The 26,308-nt window shown below is 40.3% G+C and overlaps 1 protein-coding gene and 1 pseudogene across 4 annotated transcripts in view; one reads left to right on the forward strand and one right to left on the reverse strand.

Moving 5' to 3' along the window:
• LOC101414075 (lysosomal acid lipase/cholesteryl ester hydrolase-like) overlaps positions 1-26,308 on the forward strand; it is a 36,715-nt gene that overhangs the window by 3,727 nt on the left and 6,680 nt on the right. For 3 of the 4 annotated variants that reach the window (XR_011649024.1, XR_011649026.1, XM_071215784.1), the window contains 2 exons: positions 17,259-17,457; positions 25,620-25,691. Coding sequence is in view for 1 of the 4 variants with exons in the window: in XM_071215784.1 (XP_071071885.1) it covers positions 17,259-17,457; positions 25,620-25,691 (271 nt within the window). In the remaining 3 variants the exon portion in view is untranslated. The remainder of the gene's footprint in view (positions 1-17,258; positions 17,458-25,619; positions 25,692-26,308) is intronic. The other variant, XR_011649025.1, reaches the window with a different exon arrangement.
• LOC139439162 (RNA polymerase II elongation factor ELL2 pseudogene) lies at positions 1,555-11,437 on the reverse strand (annotated as a pseudogene).

Raw genomic sequence — 26,308 nt, forward strand, 5'->3', positions numbered from 1 at the left:
CCTGTGAGGATTTACAATGTCCGGTGATTTTTTTTTTGTTACATTCATGCAAGGCATACAAAATACTTGGTCTTTTAAAGAAGTAAGGACAAGAGTCATCCGGTTTCATAATTTGCTTGAGGCTTCCAAGCAAATTTGTTTGAGTCTTGACCAGAATCTCCTTCCTTGTTATAGGGAAGCAGGAAGCATCTTCTTGAGTGAAATCCTCTGGCATTAAATAGCTTAGGTAATACATTTGCTGAGTTGAAAAATCAAGGAGAATAAGGTAAAAGAACTCCTTCCCATCTCATTCCCCGTCTTCCCCATTTCTTATATATTCTTTCGAAATCTCTTCTTGTATGTAAAAACGAATACAAACATAGATTCTCATTTTCCCTACCTTCCTTTATTTGAAAGATGTCAGGTAACACACACTGATTTTTCCCTTGATATATCGGTGATCTTTCCATACACTATGTAGAGTGCTTCATCATTCATTTCTACAGATACATAGTATTTTGAGGGTACCCATATCAAGGTTTATTTAGCCAAGTGTCCAATTAATGGACATTTGGGCCATTTCCAGTTTTCTGCTCCCAAAATTGCTGCAGTAAATAACCTTGTATGTGTGCAAGATTATAATATGCATTTCCAGAAAGAGACATTTTTTGGGGATAGAGGAGGTAAACATTAGTGGTTTTGATTGTTATTGTTAAATTGTTTCCATATGAAGTTGTACTGGTATTTATTTTTGCTAGTAATGTATGAAAGTTCTTGTGTGCGTGTGTGTGAGTGTTTCTCATTTTATATCTCAAGCAAAACTGCCATTTCCAATGCAGATTCAGGAATTTCTAGTCAGTTTACTTGAAACTGTTGGGATCTGATCCTTATTCACTCATCTTCCCAGAAGTAGCTTATTCTTTAACACTTTCTGTTTCTACAAACTTTCCCTGGGGAATTAAGGTTGAGAGTAAGGTAAGTATCTCTTCATTTAAAATTTTATATGATCAGAAGGGCCATCTAAGGGCCTTCTTTTGCCTCAGTTCCTTCCCAAGTTATTATTCAAAACAAATTTAAAAGGCTCTGTGTTAATGTGAGCTTTGTATCATTCTTTTTTTTTCCTTAATCTGATTTACCTGTTTCTTACCCTCCCCCCCATGCCAATAAATCCTAGCTGTAATAGGGCTTTGATAATTCTTTTTTTTTTTTGTCAGAAAACAGGCTTATGTTTATCCAAAAGCATTTCACTTTGCATGTTTTTTTTTTGTTTTGTTTTGTTTTTTCTTATGCACACAACTTTGAAGTGTGGACACGGGGTCCCCAGTATCTAAAAAAAAATCATTTCTAGTAACAAATACAAGTTTTTGAGGAAAGAAAATGATTTGAAGTATAGATACTGGAACTCCAGTATCTATCTAAGAAAATCATTTCTTGTTGACAACCGTAAGTTGAAAGGGGAGAAAAAGGACTAGAAAAAGCAGCTTCAAAAATGCAAGGAAGCAAAGTAAATTAAAAAAAAAAGGAACTCAAGTTTAGTAATACTGAAACTTTCAACAAGTAAAGTTTCATCTTTTTACAATCTTAGAGCAATTCATTTGGAATTTTAAATAAATAAGCTTAAGTTTATTCACATCTTCTGGTTCCAGCAGAATTCTAGTGCTGTGACTCTGCTTGCTGTTGGTCAAATTCACCTATTAATATTTTGATGTGAGCCAGCTTGTTATGAAGATATTCACATCTATATTTTTCTTCATGGTAATTGGGACTAGACTGCTTGATCTTCTGATATTCTTGTAAAACCTCTTCATGAACATTCTGATACTCTTTTGAGCCCGGAGAAAGGCACTTTAGTTGCGCGTCCAGTTTGATAAATCTTCTAGCTACAGTCTCCATCCTGGCATGTAAGGTCCTGCATTCATCATACTCAGCATTGAAGTCATCCTTGTAATTCTGGCATTGCTCATAGGAGACAATAGCAATATATTTTATCAAATAATCTGGGAGTTCAATTGTTGAAGAAGGCTCTGTGGAGGCAGCACAACTCTCTTTAACTCCTTCACTGGAATTTGGACCAGAGTTATTTAGCTTGGCAATTTCCTCTTCTCTTTTAAGGCCCTTCTCCTTATCCTCAACAGTCTCAATGTCATGCTTTTTTATTTGGTCCTTTTCCTTGTGTTTTTTAGATTTCTTCTTGGACTTTTTGTGAGATATTGAATGGTTTTCTTCCATAGGCTTTGGACACTTTAGTAGAACTGAATCAGGGGCTAAGGTTTCCAGAGAAGTCCTACAGGTATACTTGTCTTGCTGGTCCTCATAGATACTACCATTTTGACTAAAACTGTCAACAGCTAGGTCTTGAGTCCCCCGGCCTTCTGGAGTGCTAGGGGAATTGGAGTTAGAATTTATAGTCTGAGGAGGATTTGCGACAGGGAGGTGGGTTGACGGCAGTGGTGGAGGGGTGGGAATGGCAGCAGCTGCAGGGGGCAGCGGGAGACTTGCAGCAGACTTTTCACTGGTGGGATTCAAATGACCATTTAATGTTGGCAGTACTCTATTTGTAAGGTGAGATATTCAAGCTTTTTTATTCATTAAAAAAAGGATCAATGAAATCTGAATCCAAAAGCTGTTTCTGAGAAGGAGAAGATGCAGTGTTTCTACTCGAACATAGGGGAGATTCTGAATGGCTGATGCCAGCAGTATTCTGAGATGGATTTAGTTTTCTAGAGAGCACTGATTCCAATGACCGTCTGTCTATATCACTATATCCAGACCAGTCTCTTTGAAGCTCTTTAAAAACATAATCCTTTAAGGTATATGAGAGGTCCTTAGGATTCAGATTGGCTACCTGTTGCAGAATTGCTCTGAGGGAGTTCTTGTCTTTTTGACTGACACCATCTTTCTGCAATCGAGCAAGCAGCTCCGGTTTCTTGTAGGCCTTCAGTGCCAGTAAGTGAATCACTCTGTCCCTGTATGGCTGCTGAGAAACACTGCTGCTGCTGTGTGTCTTTTGAATCGTATTTGCAGGGTTCATGGGAGTTGACCTTTTCCTCTCAGGCACTGCATCTGAAACAGCTTGAGGTGCTTTCCGAATCTGCACTCTTTTCCCTACATATGGTTCACCAGGTTTGATAACTTTTGTGCTACGGTTGCGGGATTCCTCCTCTGCCTGGGTCATTCTTTCTTGTGTCATCTGATACGAGTCGTTTGTTGCACAAACTATAGTTTTATCTAGTATAAATCCCAGGCAATTGAGCTGGGAGGCTCCAGAGCTGGAGAATGTTTGCTGGATGCAGTCAAAGTTGCCTTGAGGGTTGTCTTTACCCACATTTGACAAATAGGAGTTAAAGTTATGCACTTCATTGGGGTGATCATATTTGGGAATTTTGACACGCCTTTGGAGCCCTTGGAATTGAATTGAAGGTTGGAAAGGAATTAAATTCTTGTGGCTCTGGTAGGTCTCGAGCGCCTGGATCGCCGTCTCAGTGAGCTTCACATGCAGTACGGTGATGTGGCCCTGCCCCAGCCGCCCGCACGACAGCCTTAGCGCTGCTCCTCCCGCAGGCCAGCCGCCCTCCCCCCCCCTTCCCCCCTCCCCGCCCTCTTAAACTCCCGGGGGTGCGGCCACCGACCCCGCTCTGGCGCTAGCCTCCACTGCGACCGCTGCTGCTCGGGCTTCTGCAGCCGCCGCCACCGCTACGGCTGACGTCTGATAATTCTTAAGTTCACAAGACAACTTGTGAACTTCTTGAAATTTAATTTCTAACTCTTTTATACGTACATGTTCTAAGATTTCTTCTTACAAACATGTTACCAAATGAGTGGTGAGTTGCACTGAGGACTTGCAGTTTTTCTTCTCGCTAAAACACACAAGTGCCACAGGAATGAAATACTTGCACACACAAATTCATATGCAGGGAGGGCCCTGTCTGGTTTATCTCTCTTGCTTATGTATCATGTATTTTTAGATTCAGCCAAGGGCTGTGTTTAAAATTAAATTGCCTAAGGATGTTTTGTCTTGGAACAAGAATCCTTGTCTTTAGACTCACATCCTGTCTAGCGGCAGAAAGGGCAAGAGGAAGTCATTTTCAAACTTCAAGCGCAAAGATTTAGCTTCTGCAGAGATAAGCAAGGACAGAGCTATTTTTCTCTGAAGCAAGAACAGGTGAGCTTTCATAAATCTTTTAACCATGTCCTTGACAAGGTGTTGGAACTAATCCCCACATCTCCCCCCTTTCTTTTTGAGCAGGTTGTTCTACCTGAGTAGCCGCATATGCAGCGGCCAGGTATTCATAGCATTGTTTGGTATGTTCCCATAGTTGGAAGAAGCATTGGTATCCTATAACTGTAACAAGAAAGAGACAAATTAATCTTCCTATTGTTGCCCACCATTTAAAATTTAGATTGGAAAAACTTGTTAAACAGTTCTGCCACTGTAACTGTTCAGCTAAGATTTTTAGTGTGATTTGTTGAGTTTGATTTTTTAAGTTTCATAATTGCCAATTGGAGATGGAAAGGTTCCACTTGATCTGATATATGAATGGAGAAGGCTCTCTGAAGGTGTTTTTTTATTTGGTTCCAATTATGTTGAGTGCCATTCCATTTTAAAGGAGTGACACAAATGTTAGGATGCCTCCAGTCAATTTCATTTATTAGTGGCCCTCCTGGAGGAACCCAGTATCCTCCTATTCATGTTGAATCCTTTGAGGAAAACGGGGGCTCAGGATCCCACCAGGAGGTGAGGGCAAATACCGGTGGATCTGTTATATGGGCCCAAAAGTTGTCACTAGCACTGCAGGGGTTAAAAGACATAAGGATGAGCAATATGTACATTTTCCATGTTCCCACCTTAGCAGAAGCAGTAGTGACTACTGTGAAATAAGCTACAAAACTATTTTTAGGCATCTTAGGGCACCCAACTCATGCCATAAGAGCTTGTGCTTGGTTGCCCAATTATTTTAGACTCCCCATGTAACCAGTTCAGCCCCTTGAGAGTCCTCAGGGCAATGTTGGTCAATTGCAGGTTGAGGGCTTCCAGGCTTGGTATTGGGGTGTGCTGCAGATTCCATTAGGCCATGGTATGGTTTTACGTGCTTTGCTGGAAGCCGAAGAGGTCCTCCTAGGGAGAGAACACATGGATACCGTCCTTCCCATGTTGGATAAATTTACTGGAGCATGCCAGTTACCATTACTTGTCCATCCAGGGGTTTGTGTAACACTTTAGGATACATTTTTACAATTGGTATTTGAAAATGTCATTCTGCTGCTGTATATCCATCCTCACTGCAATTTAAAAAATTTGAACTATATAAGGCTATTTGTATGACATCCTTTGGACTGTTTAGACCTAACACCCTATTCCCCCTTTTTTGTTTTGTAAGCATAATTTTAAGGTGGAGTGAGATGATTTTGTAAAAAAATTATTGGTTAACATAATATTATTAATATAATTAAATAGGGTTAAAACTACAGGTTTTTTATACAGTCAGGTTTTTGTTATTAGGCTAGGATAGATGACTGGATTATGTACACAGCTTTGGGAAAGCGCTTTTAAATTTCCTGTTGGCTTGTTCACATATGAATGCAACCTAGCTGGACTTGCCTAAGGAGATATCAGAGAAAGCTTCAGGAAATTTTAAAGTAAAGTGATAATGACATAATTGGCTATTAATTTTTGTAACAAATTAAGAATATTTAGGGTTGCTGCACACAGGAGTGGTATTACTATAATTTATGATTGCTTACTGTTATATATTATCCTGTGGCAGTTTTTAATGTGAATTGGACAAGTATGAGTTAAAGTATCTGCCTTATAGCAGCTTTTAGTGTAAATCAGATGAGTATGAGTTAAAGTGTTTGTGTTTTGATTTTTAAGTAGAGAGGTTTTTATGATAGATTTAATTTTTAATAATTAAAATTATGATTAATAGCATTATATATCTTTAATATTATGTTGGAACATTATTAAATTTTCAGGAATTTTATATACTCTTTAAGTATTCATATGAGCTTTTTACTCATACAACTTCAACAGAGGGTTAAAGAATCCTTTTAATTTTATAATACTTTTAAATATTGTTCATTAACTTATATTCAATGGACTTAACTATTTTATTACTTTATTTTTTTTAAGGTAAAAGAACAAATCCTCTGCAAAAGCCTGAAATAAAAGATATTTCTCAGGATCTGACTTTGAGAAAGCATGTTTGAACATTATGTTCCATTAAACATGATAGACTTGTTTTTTTAAAACAGCAAAAGACATGATATGGTTAAAGTACAAGAAGATATTTTGATAAAAGAGACTTTTGTACACTGGTTAATCAAGAGAAAAACTCTTTGTAAACTTTTGCTAAAACAGATTAATGTTTTAAGAAACTTTGAGAAAGTACAAAATTTAACTTTGTATTAGTAGACTATTTGATACTAAAGCTTTTAAAACTTGATAGACCCATCAAATCTTAACTTCATCCACAAAAGTTTCTTTTCTGTACACCTTCTGTACTTTCTGTATTCATTCAGATTTTGTCCTAAAATTTACTCTTTTTTAATAACTAGTCATTTTATCTTAGGACAAAATTATTTTCTGTATCCTTAATAATAAAACTAATGTTCTATATACTCTACATACGTAAGTTAGCAAAATGATTTTGGAAACTGTCTCTAAGCAAACTTCTTACAACATACAATTACCATCAACACTAAGGAAATGTTAAAATAATGATTCAATTTGGTTATATGCAAATACAACTTTATTTCAAATACCTAGTAGCACACAATATTAGAAATAGTTTTTTAGAGGCGAGTTGGCAGGGGAGGTTGGCTGCCGATAACTTTTCTTGCTATGAAGTTACTTTTTGTTATTATTATCAATTCAGTTTCTGTTTAATAATGGATTTTTGGAATTAGCTATTTAAACACTTTAATTCAAACAATGCTTCCACAAACTTCTTATAATTGTTCATAACCACATGGACTGTAATTACTTTATCTTAAGACAAATTTTACCTTCACAGAACACATTTTTTCACTGAATGCTACCACAATACTTTTTACAGCTTGCCGTATGCCTTCATGTTTTGTCCTGCGTATTTCCATTTTGATTGTATGAAAACTAGCCTTTTTATTTTTGGACAAAACACACCGTTTTGAACAAATATCAAATTTCAGTTAGCATTCCCACAAAGTTTTTACCTTTTTTAATATTCATTTAAGTTTTACATGCTTCACTTTATCCTGTGAAGAAAAATAAACTATTCATTTCAATTGAGGCAAGAACTATTTCTTATGAAGAAACTTGTGGTAATTCCATTAATCAGAACTTACAATTTTTATCATTGTAGAGCTCTTATTAGCATTTACACTTATCTATTAATATAAGCTTTTATTTATTTTTAGGCCATTTGAATAGAGCTCTTTTAGGATTTTTTTATTTATTTAAATTCCCATCCAGAGGTATTAAAATATACTCTTGACATTGAACAAAGAGACAAATACAAAAACAATGATAACACACTAACAAAAACATAAAGTTTACAATTTGACTTATAATTCTAGGTCTAGAGTTCCCATAATTCAAAACCTAAGGCTCCCTTGTCAGGGAAGTATGAACAAAAGGTCTGTACTGTTTGAAGCAATGTAGTAATTTGTTGTTCTTTCACTCTACAATTAGCTGCTTTCAATAGTTGTTGTGAAGTGTGGAGATAGATCTCCTAGTTGCTTTGATAATGTATTTCCCATGTTATACTATTGTCGGCAATCAGCTTACCTCTCTCAGGGCAGCCGATGTCCTGTCTGTGCAGGAAGCATGGTTTGGACCAATCTCACTATGCAGACATGTTCTTGTGATTGAACCCAGGGAGCAGCTTGCCTCAAGGGCGGCTGTGATCACTGGCAGCCATGAATGTCAGGACTGTAGTTCCACTGGGCTGTTCCCAGGGGCTGTCCCCCAAAATTCCCGTCAGCTGGGGAAAATAAGCTGCCCCACGTTGGGTGCCAGTTGCTGTGGGAATGAAAGACTCACACACCAAAACTCATGTGCAGGGAGGTCTCCATCTGGTTTATTTCTTGCTTGTATATCCTGTATTTTTTTTATTCAGCCAAGGGCTGTGGTTAAAGTTAAATTTTCCAAGGATGTTTTGTCTTGGAACAAGAAACCTTGTCTCTAGACTCACATTGTATCTAGTGGCAGAAAGGGCAAGAGGTGGCCGTTTTCAAACTTCAAGTGCAAAGAGATAGCTTGTGCAGAGATAACCAAGGACAGAGCTATATTTGCTCTGAAGCAAAAAGAGATGAGCTTTAATAAATCATTTAACATTGCCCTTGTTGAGGTGGTGAAACTAATCGCCACATACAAGCGTATATTTTATGCCAGAGTGAGCATATTATCTTTGTTTCCTTCCTTCCTTTTTTTTTAAACCAAGTACATGGTGTATACTGATTTCCGATCCCACATATAGAAAATATATATTGATAAGTTTAATTATATTTTATTATAGTTATTAATTGATGATTATAATCAGTAATGTGAGTTATTGTTAAGAGAGGCTAGGACCTCAGTAAAACATGCTAGGGGAATGTGGCTTCTCTTTTACTATCCTCCTCCAGACTTTTCTCTCCATACAGTAATTAAAGCAACTGGTGCTACCTGCCCTACAGATGTGTTTATTGCTCCTGCCACATGTGCAGGTGCCTTGCCATGGAATACTAAGAAAGAAAATTCTTGATTTGCTCCCAGATGGCGGGAAGAAAAGTTAGGAGACCTCAGTTCTAGATATTGGTCTGCACCCAACTGTTATATATGCTTTCACCTCTGTGAACCTCAGATTCTTCAACTGTAAAACAGTTACTTGGCCAGGACAATCTCCAAGTTCCCCTTTAGTCATCTTCACTCTCAGGTCTCATGGGTTTTCTCCCTTCTCCTTCCTTCTTTTCTTCCTTCCTCCCTTCCTTCCTTCACCTACCCCTCTCTCTTTCTTTCTGGGTGGGTATGTGTGTGTGTTTTGGGGGGAGGGAGGTTGATACATTGGTCTCCAGAATGGGGAGCATAAACCGAGAGTAGCCTGAGCTAAATCTGCTCGTATATTAGTGCCACAAATGCCTACTCTGTTCTGAAGAGGCCTCTCTGGTTGGGTGATCAGTGACATGTACATAACTCCTGCTGTGAGTTCAACTCAGAGGGAAGTTTTAAAGGGAATCTGTGATAAAGGGCTGAGTTATCTAAGGGAATGAGTGATTTTCCTTAGACCTGAATAGGTACTTCTCTGAGGGTTTGCAATTCCCTGACTCCAGGCAGCACACGAGATTGAGGGTTTTAATTGTCCCTCAGCTCCCATCTGAATTGTCCTTCACTCCTGTTTGGGAGTGGTGGTGTTACTTTGGCTCTTTTAAGACCAAAGAGACAAAAAGGATCCCGAAAGTCCTTCAGTCCTAGAGTGGCATCTGAAACTCTGGGACTCATGGAACTCATCTTCTCATCCAGGCCACTCCTGACTTGCCTGGCTATTAATAGCACTGCTGTCCCTCTAATGACCTGGACTGGAAACTACAGAATATTTCTTGACTCCCATCTTTAAGTAGCTGTCAAGTTCCTCTCTAGGCTGCCCGTGTTATATGCTTCAGTTCACCCCACCCTTTACTTACCCTGCCTAGCACCCTAGGTTAGGCTTTTGTTCACAGAGCACCAGAAAGAAGTTCAGAAACCAAGAGACTTGAACCATTTCCATTTGTGAGGCTCCCCATACATTAAGAAATACAAAGAAATTTCCAAACAGGAGTATAGAAATTCAGTCTGCTTGTAATTTAGAAAAACAATGTTTTTAACACACACAAATATAATGCCCTATATCTGTACAATTTACAAGAGAATTAGAATTTGCATTAAAGCATTATTCATTTACCTGTACCTCATTCAGCATAGAACTTGATTTGACAGCTGTAGTGATGGTCTTTCAGTCCTGCCTCAGTGGGCCTTTCTGATTATCTGTAACCTCACTTGGAGATCATTAGAGACTTCTCAAGAGCAGAGGGCTGGTCCGTGGCCCAGCTCTGTGTCCTCTTAGCAGCTCTGCCCTCCTCTCTGACAGACTTCCTATTTGTTTCTTTGTTTTCTTTATGCCTGTTAAGCTTCTCAAAGCCCAACTATAATAATGTGATTTGGCCATTCAACAATCTTCAGGGCCCTAATGAATGAAGATACCCACCTTTACTTATATTCTTTCCCTCTAGCTGTTGTCTGTACCATTCATCCTTTCTATGTAGTAGTAGAACTTTGAAGTTCACCACTACTGTGATAGGCTGTAATGTCTATGGTGACCTACTCTGTAGGGGTAAGAATCTCACTCTCTCAAGGTTTTTTTTTTTTTTAAGATTTATTTTTTTATTTATCTCTCTCCCCTTCCCCCCCTCCAACCCCAGTTGTCTGTTCTTTGTGTCTGTTTGCTGTGTCTTCTTCTTTGTCTGCTTCTGTTGTCAGCGGCATGAGAATCTGTGTTTCTTTTTGTTGCATCATCTTGTGTCAGCTCTCCGTGTGGGTGGCACCATTCTTAGGCAGGCTGCACTTGCTTTCGCGCTGGGCGGCTCTCCTTATGGGGCGCACTCCTTGCGCGTGGGGCTTCCCTACGCGGGGACATCCCTGCATGGCACAGCACTCCTTGCGCGCATCAGCACTGCACATGGGCCAGCTCCACACGGGTCAAGGAGGCCCGGGGTTTAAACCGCAGACCTCCCATGTGTCAGACGCACACCCTAACCACTGGGCCAAGTCAGCTTCCCTCTCAAGGTTTTTTAAGGCGTGCTTGAAAACCATTGATTGTCAGCCATGTTTACTCATTATCTAAGAAACATTATTTATTAGTTGTATAGGTTTTAATTGGTGCCAGAGCAAAATTACAAATATTATGATTGAAGTTGGGTCTGTTATATTAATAGAAAAAAAAAATGACTCCCTGGAACTCTCAAATCCAAATGAATTATTTCTTCTTTGCTAAACTCCCCCCTGGACTGCAGCTGGTCACACACCACTGGAACGATGCCTACCATCCTCAGTCCTATCGTTTTTCCCCCAGCTAAGACATTTTATTTGTGTGTATGTATTACATCCCATATAAAAAAATCCCAGGATTTTCTTTCCTGTGTGCTTTCACCTTGCTTCCTTTTTGGTCCATGATACCAGTTGATGTCATCAGTACTAAGAAACAAAACTGACAGATGGGAGCAGATTATTCTGCCATTTTTCTAGATCTTTGAGTTGCACATCAAACCTGGGGCCAATCACTCTGTACTTGTTTAACCTGCCTGTGAGTTTCACAATTTTCTCAGCCTTCTGATCATAAATGATTTCAAATTTGCCAGTGTAGCCTTGCTTCATCATCACAGTTAGAAACCAGCTGATGATTTGCAAGCACAGCATAATAATCTGACAGTTCTCTCTCACATCACCCAGGATGTTCATGTGCACCATTGTGGTGGATTGGAAAGATGGCAGAAAGACTCTGTCTTTTTAAAAATAATAATTTTTTCTGTCCTTCCATACTCCTCTTGAATTCTAGCTCTCCCTGATTGCTCAAGTGACGAGGAAACCCCTTCCTCTGTTCTAATGAATGCCTCTTGAGATGCTTCTGTTTTTCTGCTTCGGGGTTGACTTGTTTGTGTACTTCTACCTCCCCAAAACTTCTCCCTATAGCAATTTTTGAAGGAAGACTGGGAGATTTTTGTAGCCCTCCTAGCAACTAGCAGCCCCTGTGCATGGCAAGCCTAACCACGAGTCATATGAGGGCACTCTTCGGAAACCTAATGAAGGCAATGGACATTAAGTAATGTAATTTTTTTTTCTCTCATCATTTATTCCTTCCTTCTTTCACACCATATGCCATACTGAGTTAAATGCTATGGGCACAGCCGGAAAGCAGACAGACCAAATCACTGCCTCCATGGAGCTTAATGATCATGCTGACTCTGGCTGGTGGTGGGGAGAAAAGCATTCTGAAGAGGGATGGTTCCTTCCCTGCTCTGTGGTGCAGGTGCCATTGTATTCACTCCTGCAGAGGGTCATCCCTTTGCAGCAGGACGACTGTGTAAGATGAGGCTGCAAGAAGCAGCAGAGGGTGCAGACTCCTGAAAGCTGCTTTGTAAGTGCAAAGTGCTGGACTCTGGAGTCAGTGGATGTTAAATGAGTTCTCAGATAGCTCAACATAATTATCTTACTATCCTTATTTTATAGATGAGAAAACCAAGCTTTCCAGGAGCTAAATAACTTGTCTAACTTGGTTGGTAATGAAGATGAAATTCACATGGGCTATGGACTAAGTTCCTAGCCTCTCAAATTTTCTTGCTCTTTGTCCTGGTAGAGCCACACTGTAGCCTAGTGGACAGGCTTCTATTGCTTAAGTTTCTAGATGGGAAGTGGACTTGGGTCAAAGAACAGAGCATCTGCCTACCACATGGGAGGTCCACGGTTCAAACCCAGGACATCCTGACCCGTGTGGTGAGCTGGCCATGCGCAGTGCTGATGTACAAGTATTGCCCTGCCATGCAGGGGTGTCCCCCACATAGGGGAGCCCCACCCACAAGGAATGCACCCTGTAAGGAGAGCTGCCCAGTACAAAAGAAAGTTCAGCCTGCCCAGGATTGCTTAGGCACACACGGAGAGCTGATGTAGCAAGATGATGCAAGAAAAAGAGACACAGATTCCTGGGGCCTCTAACAAGATTAGAAGCAGACACAGAAGAACACACAGTAAATGGGCACAGAGAGCAGACCACAGGGTGGGGGGGAGGGGAGAGGAAGGGGAGAGAAATAAATGAAAATAAATCTTAAAAAAAAAAGAGAGATTTAGAGATAAGCTTTTCCTTCTCATTTACTCCAGTGGTTAAAGCAAGGGCTTTGAAAAGAGGAGGCTGGCATTTCATCTCTGGCTCACTCCTAGCACAGGGCTCCAGGGCAGGCTACTTACTGTCTCCAGGCCTGAGTAGCCTCATCCTCAAAGCCAGTTGCTTATACCATCTTCCTTGTAACATAATCCATATAAAATACAGTGCCTGCACAAAATTGGTGACATTTAGAGTAAATACTAGTAATAAGGACAATTCACCAGTTGTCAGAATTTCATCTTGAGTAGGTGGGGCAGGCTGAGGAATCCCCTTAAGTCCCAGAGCTCATGTCTGAGGCTTCTCACCACAGTTACGTGTTTAGTGTTTTTAGCTGGTTTTTGGGGCCAGCACTTCAAAATTAGAATTAGCCGGTAAAAAGGAATTCAGTAGCCTCCTTCTTAGCCTGTCTTAGGGATAGTTGAGTCAGTCCTTGAACTTTGGGCAGGCAGAGCTGAGTGTCTGCTTTGATAGATATAAAGTCTTCCTGACCTGTTCAGACTCACACACCATTGCAGAGAGGTGTGCTGTGGGACAAATCACTGCATTTCTCAATACGAAGTAATAGGAATGTGTGTGAACCATAAGCAACACCCTTGTTGCCATTTTGTTTAGATCCTGCCATTGCAGGGGTTAAGGGGCCCCTTAAGCAACTTAAAGCATATCTTCCAAGCTATTCTAGAAGGCTGTGGGTTATAAGGCTTCTACTAAATTAGCAAGGTGCAGGGCTTTTCCTCTGATATCTGAGAGCACGAGAACCTGGGCTGTCAGGCTAGGCAGGGAGCTGTGTTTCCAGGCAAGATAAAGACCTTGGCTGCATCAGAATCCCCTGGGGAACTCTTTTGAAAATACAGATTCTTGGACCTCATCTATGAGCCTCTGGACATGGGCTCAGGAAGCTGAGTACTTAACAAGCTGCCCAGGTGGGTCTTGTGATCAGCCAGGATAGGAGCTACTGGGTAGACTCTGAGAAAATGCTTGTACAGCCAAGATATAGCACACAGTTTCATAAAGGGCTTTGTCCCCTCATGCCCACACAGGGGATGTCAGGTTTTAAGAAGCCTGATTGAGGCAAGGAGGCTGAGAGAGACTTGGGGGATCTGACACCCCCTTGAAGACACTCCCCAGCCTCTCTCTTCATTGGGGAGGCCAGAGAGTGCGTAGTTAAAACAAGGTCCAAGAGTCATGCCGCCTGCATCGGAATCTAGGTTCCACCGTTGCTGGCTTCTTGACCATGGACAACTTATTTATCCCCTCTGTTCTGCAGAGTCCTTCTCTGCAAAATAGGGGTAAAAACTGGTCTCCAGTTGTATTAGTTTTCCTAGCACTGCTGGGAAAAATACTGCAAACTCAGTGGCTTTAAACACAGATTTATCATCTAACATTTGGGGGTCACAAGTCCTAAATCAAGGTGACAGCAGGGCTGTGTTCCTTTTGGAGGCTCTAGAGGAGACCCTGTTCCCTGTTTTTTTTCCTGCTAGTAGAGACTGCACACATTCCCTGGCTTGTAGATCATCATTCCAAGCCCTGGTTCCATTGTCACAGCTCATTTTTCTGACTTTGATCCTCTTGCCTCTATCTCATAAGGACCCTTGTGATTACAATGAGTCCTTCTGGACATCCTAGGATGCTCTCTTGTCAGGATCCTTAAGTCAATGATATCCACAAAGTCTCTTTTACCATGTAATTAATTCCTGGGATTTGGAAGTGGATGTCTTTGGGGGTCCAGGATTCAGTGTACTGTGCCAAATCAAAAGCTTGTCATGTGGCTTGTTTGAGATAATGCATGAAAGTCCTACAGGGAGCCTAACACATAGTCAACACTTGGTATGGTCTTACTGTTACTCTGATTTTCTGAGTTAAAGAATGTTACTTCATTTTATCTTTCTTTATAGTGCTAATACTATTTTATTATATATTATATATTTATTATGATCATCAGCAACTATTTTTGTTTTAAATCTTTGATAGCTATCAGGCACTCTATCATCCCCCTTTAGGAAAGAACACACCTGTATTTCAGAGAGGTCGAATAACTCCTACAAAGTTTCACAACTAGTAAAAGCTAAGGCCTGGCTCAGGCTTACAGCCATCTTTTTGCCCCTACTCTTGACCTACTGCTTACTTTTCCTTTTGGTTCTTCCCTGGAGCACAATGTGGTTTTTGCAACCTTTCAGAGCGTGGTGGAGGCTTATTGAGACAGGTGTTATGGTGAAGAAGGGCAGGAGGTTGGGAGGCAGAAGGAACTTCCCCACTCACCTGATCAACTTCCTCCTGTGGCTTGTGGCTGCAGCAGATTCAGTTTTGGAGCCTGTGTAATGCCCTCTTCACCTCCACCCACATTTGGGCTGAGCCAGGTGGTCACCATCGTGCTGCTTCTCTTTGTCAGCTCTGTGCTAAGGACTTACTTGACCTGGATAAGGTCCCTTGCCATCTCTGGAGCAAGAAGTGATCCTTCTAGGCCTTGCTGTCGGCTCCTGGTCTTCCTAGAGCACATCTGAGGGCGGCAGCCCTTGTCTTGTCAGTTTGTTGCTCAGACAAAGCTAGGCCTTGTGGAGCTGGGGCACATGTAGTAGGCTGGTCCTCAGAGGAAGTGCCCGAGTGGGCAGGGTCAGGCAGGGTCGAGGTTGGTGCCCCTGCCTCCATTCTCTATCTCCTCCACCTACATGAGTATTTTCTTCCAAGACTTGATGCACATCCCTCTAAAATAGCTTTCCTCTGTTGGCCCATCATTCCCTGGGGTCCCTCTGTATGTTCTAGGATGACTTCTCTCTTGTTAAACCTTCTTTCCTATACCAAAGTGGTTAAAAGCACAGACCCTGGCATAGGACATACTTGGGTTCAAATCCCAGCTCCCCTCTTACTAGCTATAATTCTTCCTTAGGCAAGTTGCTAGACATCTCTTAGCCACAGTTCCCCATTCCTTTAAATGGGAATAAAACCAACCTCACAGCATTTTCAGCCCCATTACCAATAGCAAATAAGCACTCAATAGTAACTGATTATCATTTCAGTCAGCTTGTCTTAGCAAGGTGAGAAAAAAATTAATTAAAACAATTCACCAGAACAGGGGTTCTTAACTAGGGGTCCATGAGCTCGAATTGAAAAAATCCATCAACTTATTGCCTTTATTTTTCTAACCCCTAACTGAAATTTAGCATTTCCTTCACTTATGCATGTATACACTGAATAAATTACAGCAGTGTTCATTTCACCTGACTGGCAAAAGGGTCTGTGGAACAAAACGTGTAAGAATCCGGCACTAGAAGGTGTGAATGCAGTGGACTTAACCCACCCACAGAGAAACTTCTTTTGCCAGCAAATCCTTAAATCCCTGATGGGTTTTGGAATGTGCAAGAGCTGTATTTTACTTTCTTCTTGTCCCTGCTGGGAGCAGTGAGAGAACTGGCAGACAGGAGGGAGGCCTGTTTCCCATGCCCTCGTCTCTTCAGCACTTTCTTGCCTTCATGCAATCAAGCAATTAGTGCCCAGTTTTCACTGATTTTCTACCCTGAGATTTAATATTTTCTTTGTGGATGACCTGTGATGCTTAATAGAAATACCACTTCCGAAGTGCAGTGAGTTATATCCACTGCATCTCCCTCATGCCGAGGGCCCTTTCGTTCCGGATGAAACAGGGTTTCTCGGCTCCCAAGTTTGTTACTTCCACTATGTCACAGTGTCCCGGAGATAGGTAAGAAGAAAAGAAATTCACATATACATATATGTATATGAATATTCAAGTGAATTAATATTTATGAACTTGTGCTTTCTTTCTTTTGGTTTATTCTGCTAGGATACGTTGTGAGAAATCCAATTACTGGATCAAATTATAGACATCATTTATAAATTCCTAAAAATATATTAAAAAATTAACAAACCAGTGTGTCTTGTTTCTAGGCATGTAAAAATAGTCTAGTTTCACTGCCACCCTGCCAGGACTGTTTAAAAACATTCTTACTAATGTTATATAGAAGTACATTGCTATCTCAACATTTTGTTTCTATTTTGTTATTTGTGGAATCTTTTATGAATGATCCATTTAGCAATATATAATGTTTGCTTTGAAACTTGGTGCTGCTAACTCTTTTTCTTTTAGCTTTTTTTAAAATATGTTTTTGAAGATACATAGATCACAAAAAATTTACATTAAAAAATATAAGAGGTTCCCACATACCTCATGCTCCACCCGCCCACTCCTCCCACATCAACAACCTCTTTCATCATTGTGGCACGTTCATTACATTTGGTGAATACATTTTGGAGCACTGCTGCTCCACATGGATTATAGTTTACATTGTAATTTACACTCTCCCCCAGTACATTCACTGGGTTATGGCAGGTTATCTAATGTCTAACATCTGTCCCTGCAATATCATTCAGGACTGCTAACTCTCAAGTGTGAGTGTCTTTCAGGTCCCAGGCCAGTTGTGTTTCTGCAGCATGGCCTCCTTGCAGATTCCAGCGTCTGGGTCTCTAACCTCGCCAACAGCAGCCTGGGCTTCATTCTCGCGGATGCTGGTTTTGACGTGTGGGTGGGGAACAGCCTGGGAAACACCTGGTCCCGGAAACACAGGACTATTTCAGTTTCTCAGGATGAATTTTGGGCTTTCAGGTATATTTGAGTGGATTACAACATGGGCCTCTTTCCTTAGTGCCCTTAGTTCAGACGCGTGGGGATTTCAGCAGTGAAGGCAGAGAGTGCATGACTGTGAGGTCATGGGAGAGGAGAAACTGACACCTTGTGAAAGGTTTACACCTCCTTAGTTGAATAAAAAGCAGTAGAGGACATTATAGATAAATAATTACATCATAAGCATTCAACTTGTTCAGGAGTTAGGAATTCTTGAGTCATTTTGTCATTCCTGCTGGTTTGAAGGCTGCTGGGCAAATTTTATCCCTTCCTCTTCCCCTTCCTCCATAAACATATTTCAAATATTCATTTTTCTTCTTTCCAGAAATTCTCACCTCTGAAATTCTCTTCTTTCTCTTACTTCTGGCTCTACCAATTAATAGCAGTATGACATTGGACAAGTTACCTAGGTCCTCTGTGTTTTGGTTTCCTTATCTGTAAAATGGGGATAATAAATGCCTACCTCATAAGGTTGTTGGAGCAAAGCCAGGAGTTCTGAACCACAGAGAAACCCAGAATGATACTCGGAAATGTGAGGAGCAGATTTATTATGTGAGTGCCCAGAGGAGAGTCAATCTCCAAAATGTGAGCCCCATTTTTCAGTTTTCATAGGTTCATATAGGATTTTATGTGGGATCAGCATGACTTTTGCTCATTGGTAACATGTTGCTAGGTGATATTTTGCAAGTGGGGTTATAGAAGCAGAATGCAGGTGCAAGGTCACCGACTGATTTACAGAAGTGGGGCCTGGAGTGGTTTGTTAGATTACAGAAGTGGGGGGCAGGAGTCATTCTGTGATATTCTCCTGCAAGACCGTGTTCTCACAGGCTGATTTACAGAAGCTGGGGCAGGAGTGGCTCATTAGATATCTTTTTCTGCATGGTTATGCTTTTTATTTCTCAACAAGGTAATTGGGAGAATAAAGGAGATACATGAGAAGCATCTGGCCTAGGGTCTGGCCCATCCTAAGTGCTCATGAACAGCCGGCTTTTCCATCATGGGTGACACTCACTCGGGTGTGCACTACTCACTTGCAGGGCTTCAGAGTCCTGTGCCCAGGACCAGGCATTAGAGAAGGAAGCTCTAAGGTCTCCTCCAGGCTTGCTTCCCATCTGCCAAACTGTGCTTGCCGAGGACTTGAAACACAAGCATGAGAGCCTTTACCTAAAGACACAACAGGAATATGTTTCTTGTAGCACTATTCACAATAGTGAAAAACTGGAAACTACCCAAATGCCCATCAACAGTGGACTGGAAAATTAAAATGTGGTATATTCTCACACTGGAATGAGAACTAACAACCCATAACTATATGACATGGTTGAAGTCAGATACAGAAGAATACATCCCGTGTAATTCCATTCATATAAAATTTTAAAGAATGATGAAACTATAGTTGGTGTGAAAAATTAGTAAAATAGTTACCTTTGGGAAGCATGACAGGAAGGGGGCTCAAGGGAACTTCTGGGCTTCTGGTAATGTTCTGCTTCCTCAGCTCAGCCCTGGTTTACTGAGATATGTTCAGTTTGTGATTATTCTTTATGTATATGCCGGTATTGTTTGTATGTAATATTTCAGTGAATCAGTTCCTTTTTGGATTACAGTTATGATGAGATGGCAAATTATGATTTACCAACTTTAGTTAAGTACGTTCTGAATAAAACTGGCCAAGAACAATTGTATTATGTGGCTCATTCTCAAGGCATCATGATAGGTATAATAAAGGTAGAAAGTTTATATAATGTCTTTTTTTGTTTTGCAGAGTTTGCTTTTGTTCTTTTTTTAAAAAAAGATTTATTTATTTCTCTTCCTTTTCCCACCCCCCCACTCCCCCCACTGTCTGCTCTCTTGTATCCATTTGCTGTGTCTTCTGTGTCCGATTGCATTCTTGGTGGCACTGGGAATCTGTGACTCTCTTTTTGTCATGTCATCTTGCTGCATCAGCTCTCTGTGTGTATGGTTCAACTCCTGGGCAGGTTGCACTTTTTTTGCGCGGGGCGGCTTTCCTTTTGGTGCGCACTTGTTGTGCGTGGGGCACCCCTATGCAGGGGCATCCATGGGGGCATGGTGCTCCTTGCGTGCAGCAGCACTGTGTGTGGGCCAGCTCACCACATGGGCCAGGGGGCCCTGGGTTTGAACCCTGTACCTCCTACGTGGTAGGCAGATGGTCTATTAGTTGCGCCACATCTGCTTTCCTGCATTTGTTCTTAAAAGTGAAATACGTATTAAAAAAAAAAAAGTGAACTATAAAGAAATAATGTTAGTTTACATGCAAGTTTTATTATTATTATTATTATTTTTATTTTTAATGCCAAGCAGAAATAACAAATAGGGCAAGAAATTTTGGTAATATTTGGTTTTCTCTAGAAATTCAGATTTTAATAAAAATGGATAAACATGGTGTATGACTCCTTTGAAATAGGATAAGCCTATTATATATTTTACTAGTTAAGCAATTTATAGGAATGTTAAAACAAGAAGTTTTGTAAGTTGAGAGACTTAAAAATATATATATTCAAGATAGTACATTGACTTTTAAAGTTAAATGGAACAAAACTAGATGCAAGTTTGCTTGGTTACACTGATATTATTTAAAAATGGTTAAATTTTTTTTTCCAACTGATTTTTTTTTAGCATGATGTTTTCAGGGTAGACTTTTTTTAAAAGATTTATTTATTTATTTATTCTCCCCCACCCCCCACCCCATGGCTTGCTCCTTTCTTTTGCTGTCTCTTCTCTGTGTCCATTCGCTGCACATTTTTTCTGTACCCTTGCCAGCTCTCCATGGCACTTAGGCTGTCAGCTCTCCGTTGTGTGCTGGCCAGCTTGCCTTCACAAGGAGACCCTGTGATGAGAACCCAGACCTCCCATATAGTAGATGGGAGCCCAACTGATGGAGCCACAGCTGCGAAACTTTTTAAAATTTATATGCATTTTTATTTGTGGTGATTATAAATTAATGTGTTGATTTAAAGAAAGCAGTGTTCAAAGAAAATAAAAATTACCCATGATTCTATCAACAAATTCTAATATGAAAGCATCAGAATCCAAAATTTTTAACTTTGTTAAGAGGTTAAGGACCTGCCCCATAATTTGTTTAATTCTGTTGCATATTTGGAGCGTTTACTATGTGTAACACGTTTGTGGTCATGTTGCATGATCTTCTTAGAATAAGTTCTGGAAGAATTACTATACTGCAAGTACAAATGCTTTTCAGTGTCTTGGTATGTACAATCAAAGTGTCTCACTCTCACCATCTCCAAACACTCTTTGCTAATTTGGAAGGCTAAAACCAAAAAGGAACTTAAATATATTTGCATTTCTTAGGAATGGAGTTAGGCTCTCTCCTTTGACCTATCTACTTGTGTCCTTTGCCCCACTTCTTTGTCAGGTGACATTCTAGGACCTAGTTTAAGGCTGGAAGTGGCCTGAAAGGAAGCAAAAATATTTTAAAGCTACAGGTTCTAAATGTGCATGAGTTACTTTTTAAGTGATGACATAACTGAAGGGCCTGCTAGTTCTTAGGGATGGAAGGAAGGGGGAGTGGGAGAGGAAGATGGTCAGGTGGAGCTGTTGGGGATAGTCTTTACATGGCAAGGTTCAAACTGTTCAAGGAACAGGGAACGTCTTCTGCTTCAGGCAATCTGGATTTGAAGTGTTTTGCTCCCTGATTGCAGCATTCCTGGCATGGTTCTCAGGCTTTCTCTAGAGCATGACACAAAAGGGCATCCCTTGCCTTTAACAACAAATTCTCAGTGTGGAGTTCCTATTTTCTTTCTTTTGTTTGCATAGGTTTTATAGCATTTTCACGGATCCCTTGGCTGGCCAAAAGGATTAAAATGTTTTTTGCCCTGGCTCCTGTGACTTTAGCCAAATTCAGCACTAGTCCTTTAGTCGTATTAGGAAAACTTCCAGATCTTCTCCTCAAGGTACATTGATCGCCCCTCCACCTGCCCAGAAAATTTCCTTTTCAGATTTGAAGAATTGGCCAGTGGTGGGAAATATGGGCCTTCCTCTTCATCAACTTGTCAATAAAACAGAAGGGTTTTTTCTTTTCATGGTTGTAGCAGGTTGATATAGTTATGAATTAAAAAAAAAAATATTGGATTATGTTTGTTAACTGTTTTGTACCTGGGAATGGTTAAATTATGACTGTGGCTCTGATTGGGTGAAGTCAGTAGGGTGTTGAGTCCCTGTACCTTGTGGGTGGGGACTCACAGATGAAAGGGGCATGACAAAGGGCAGAGTTGAAGCTTTTTGTTGCTAGAAGTTTTTTGATGTTGGAGTTTGATGCTTAAGTCTTAAGCTGGAGCCCCAGGAGGTAAGCACACAGAAAAGAGATGCAAGCCCCAGGAAGAGAAGAGCCCTGAACCCAGAGACAAGCAAGACCCGGAAAGAGAGGAGCCCAGGGAGCCTAAACCCTGGCAGTCTTCAGCAACCATCTTGCTCCAACATGTAAACATAGACTTTTGTGGAGGAAGTAACTTATGCTTTCTGGCCTGGTATCTGTAAGCTCCTACCCCAAATAAATACTGTTTATCAAGGCCAGCAGATTTCTGATATTTTGTGTCACCACCCCTTTGGCTGACTAATACAGTGGTTTTTCTTAAAGACATATGCCTTTCAGAGTGGCTCTACCAGTTTCATGCCTGATCAGCAGGTTATGAGCAACTCATTTCCCCATTCTGGGGGGTCTTGATAACAATAAAAATTCCCGAATACCTCAGTTCCTGGAGATTGTGAATAAGTACTGTGTAAAAATACAGACTTGTTCTCCCCCTTCTTTCTGTGCATTGGAGAAAGTGTTTTCTTATATCTGCAGTGGGGCCTCGGGATGTGTGTCCTTCACAAATCACCCTCTAGATTTCGATGTAGGCGAAAGCCTGGATTTGGAATCATCTCTTCCAGATGATTGTGTTTTGTAGTATTGCAGAAAATTGACAAAGTGAGTGGTCAAATATTCATAAAACCTTTGAATTAGCTGCTCTGACAAGTGCATGTTCCTTCTGTGAATGTTAAATTTTCCTTCTACTTCTTTCTCAAAAGACAAATTATAAAGAAATCAAAGTTGATATGTGTAGATCTGTATATACGTAAGGTGATTTTTGCATTGTCTGTATATTCTGTCCTTCAGGGTAATTTTGTGGAGTTTGTCACATTAGTGCTGGGTAGCAGTTCTGAAGTACAAAGTCAACCTCACATCCCACGTCAGTCAAAGGAAAATGAGTTATTGTGATTTAGGTCATTGATGGGTCATCCTATTAACTTAATTGCTTGATGTCCTTTTTTTTATTATTATTAATTTCTCTCCCCTTTCCGCCCCCCCCCCCCCCAAGTTGTCTGCTCTCTGTGTCAATTTGCTGTGTGTTCTTCTCTGTCCACTTATATTCTTGTCAGGAGCAGCCAGAATCTGTATCTCGTTATGTTGCGCCATCTTGCTTCGTCAGCTCTCCGTGTGTGTGGCACCATTCCTGGACAGGCTGCACTTTTTTCACACTGGGCAGTTCTCCTTATAGGGTGCAGTCCTTGTGCGTGGGGCTCCCTTATGTGGGGTACATCCCTGCATGACATGGCACACCATGCACGCATCAGCACTGTGCATGGGCCAGCTCCACACTGGTCAAGGAGGCCCTGTGTTGAACCTTGGACCTCCCATGTGGTAGGCGGATGTCCTATCTGTTAGGCCAAATCTACTTCCCATGCTTGTTGTTCTTTTTTCTTTCTTTCTATTTGTTTTAACAGAGAGCCTCACAAACATGCTCTTGTCACATGTGACTATTATGTAGTCTCAAAGCAAGAATTTATAAAAATGCCTTTTCATGTCACTTGACCTCTGCATGCCAAATTTGCTTCCTCAATCTCCCCAGCTAATACTAGAGCCATAAGCCTGGAAAACAGAAAAATGAAAGGCGACCCAGTGGTGGTCTTTAGATCTTGATAGGATGTCTTGTAGAAGACAGATTTCATAGAAATCACAAGCTTGTATGTTCATGGGTTAAATTTTCCTGAAGAAGGGTTGAATATATGGTTGGAGCATGTTTTAAATTTAAATTCCACCAGTTAAAATGTAGAGTATTTAACATTAAAATCTTGATTGCTGATTATTTTGGGGGGAGAGGAAGAAGCTGTGCACCACTGGGCCCATAGTTCTATCCCCAGACAGGACAGAGCCTGCTGCAGTTGTACCCTGTAGACTGAGCACAAGCTTTCCAGTTCTCTGCAGTTGTGAACAGTCCCTAGTCATAAACACTGAGACAGGTGGGCATTTTCCTTTCACAGTTTTACTAATTTATATTTACATGCTGCCATTTAGGCATTTGAGTTTTTCATTCCTGTTTGACCCTCCAGAGGGTAGGAATGAGGGAGAGTGTAAATTATAAATGGGTTTGTGTTCAATATAAGGAAGATTTGTTTCCTGTTGTACAAGTGTGGGAAGGTTTACCTTGTGGGCATAATAATTACCCTGGATCTACTTGAGCACAGGTCCAGTGACAATTGGTCAGGAAGGAGGTAGACAAGGTGTTGACAAATTTTTTTTGTAACAGGACAGATAGTAAATATAGTAAATATTTTCAGCTTCATAGGCCATATGTATGTTGTTGCCATGACTCAATTCTGCTGTTGTAGTGTAAAAGCAGCGAGGGCCAATACATAGATACATAAGTGTGTCTGTGTTCCAATTAAACTTTATTTTCAAAAACAGGTAGTATGCCCAATTTGTTTCATGATCCCTGATTGGACTAGGTGGATGTACCTCAGCAGAAATTGCTAATCAATCACAGCCTCAAGTCTTTCTCAGAAGTCAGGATCAGTCCATCACAGTCAGGTGAAAACTGTCTGGGGCTGGCTCTGGGATGAGTGAGCATTAGGACTCTTTCTCACTATACAAGGCAGCTGTAAAATGAGTAGATTTTGTGCCTCCTTTCCTTCATTTTGAGAATTTAGGCACAGGTCTGTAACATTGGGGTAGATTATCAGATTTTGCCTTAGTAAACTTATGGCATCAGTATCCTATTTGAATCTCCACTGGTTGTCATTTTACTCCTGAGTTCATCCACGGATATCCTTGCCTCTGGTCTCTGCTTCTAAGGTGGGTCATGGAAACCTTTGTACCAGAAAGAGATACTGAATAGATTCTTGGGTTTGTTTCTCTTTTATAGGATTTATTTGGAGTCAAAGAATTTCTTCCGAAGAGTGCATTTTTGAAGTGGCTTAGTACTCATATTTGTACACATGTCATTCTGAAGGAGCTTTGTGGAAATCTCCTTTTTGTTCTGAGTGGATTTAATGAGAAAAATTTAAATATGTATGTATGTTTATAGTAAGACTACTTTAAGCTTTCAGTATCTTTATTTTGTCTGTGAATGTATTTGGATTAGATGATGTAGCTGAGGTAGGAACAACCTCATTAGAGCTCCAAAGGGCTTTTCATTTCAGAGACAGGAGAATAATTTCAGTAGGTGCCTAGAATGCTCTTTGCTGTGGTCAACAGGCAAGCAGTTATTACCTTTCTATGTTGTATTTATATGGAAAGATTGAATGAGAAGTTTTGCTACAATTTCTGATATTCTAGTGATTTGTTTCTTTTAAAAAATTACTGTGTGTTTAAATTTGAATGACTGTTTCCATATATATGTACATACATGTATATGTGCATGTGTATTTATTTTATAACATGTAAACCTTTGGCCAGCAAAAAACTGATGTTCCTAAATATATTTGTATTTTGTAATGTATTTTTGAAAACAGGTTTTAAAATTCTGGAGTGAAGGCTGCAGGGATTTTTTAAAATGTTATTCATTTTTCTTTTTTCTGCTGATAAAAGTAATATGAAATTTGTATGTAAAATTTGGAAATTCAGAGAAGCATTAAGAAGAAAAAAAAAACTACCTATAATCACAACCCATTAGGCTGCGTGATTACCATGTTGTTGCTTTTCATTTCCTTCCTATATAGTCTGTGTGTGTGTGTTGTACATATTTATAGGGCTTATTTATAGTCGAGAAATTTTTCCCTCCCATAATCTCTCATATCTTTGAGGTTACAGCTCTGTAGTTTTTAATGTTTTAAAGGATAATGTATATATATTATTGATGTCAAATTAGTGCTGTTTTCAATCATATTTCAACGTATTTATTTTGCAGTCTAGAGTGGCTGTATATACCACACACTGTCCTGCTGGAACTTCTGTGCAAAACATGTTACACTGGGGTCAGGTAGGTATTCCAGGAGCAAAGTTGGGGGTTTGTGTAGCATCATTGCTAGAAAGGTCTGCGCATTCCATGCAGTACCTCTCTGCAAATGTTTTCTAAGTAAAAGGACAATCTGCTTACAAATATGAGCTGATTTCCTTCCCCAGAGTCCTAGATTCCACAGGGTTAGTCTGACTTTTGCTGTCCTCTCTGGAGCATACTACACCATACCACAGGTTCACCAAACAGTAAATTAGTTGACTCATTTCCTTTCTCTTCCCTTCTCTTCGATGTTCTGCTATTCATTGAGTCTCAGATTTATTTTATTTCCATATTGCTTGATAAAACATGATTTTAGAGTAGCTTTGGAGATAGACGCTTCTATTTCAGTATTTACCTTGTAAGCATAATATGCCTGGAAGATCAGTAGATAGACAACTTAAGCCTATTATTATCAGCCTATCAGTTGTCACTCCCTTTGTTTGCTGAGCAGTGAGAATCTGTATTTTCAGAAATAAATTAACAGCTGCCCAATAGCAGCTTCTGCTTCATCAGATTGGGGAAGCTTTGCCATGTGATAGCACTTTAGTGAACTCAGTGGCCTCAGAAATATCCTCCCCTGGAGTCCTGTTCTTAGCGTA

The sequence above is a fragment of the Dasypus novemcinctus genome, chromosome 6 (assembly GCF_030445035.2).
Source record: "Dasypus novemcinctus isolate mDasNov1 chromosome 6, mDasNov1.1.hap2, whole genome shotgun sequence".
Taxonomy (NCBI): domain Eukaryota; kingdom Metazoa; phylum Chordata; class Mammalia; order Cingulata; family Dasypodidae; genus Dasypus; species Dasypus novemcinctus.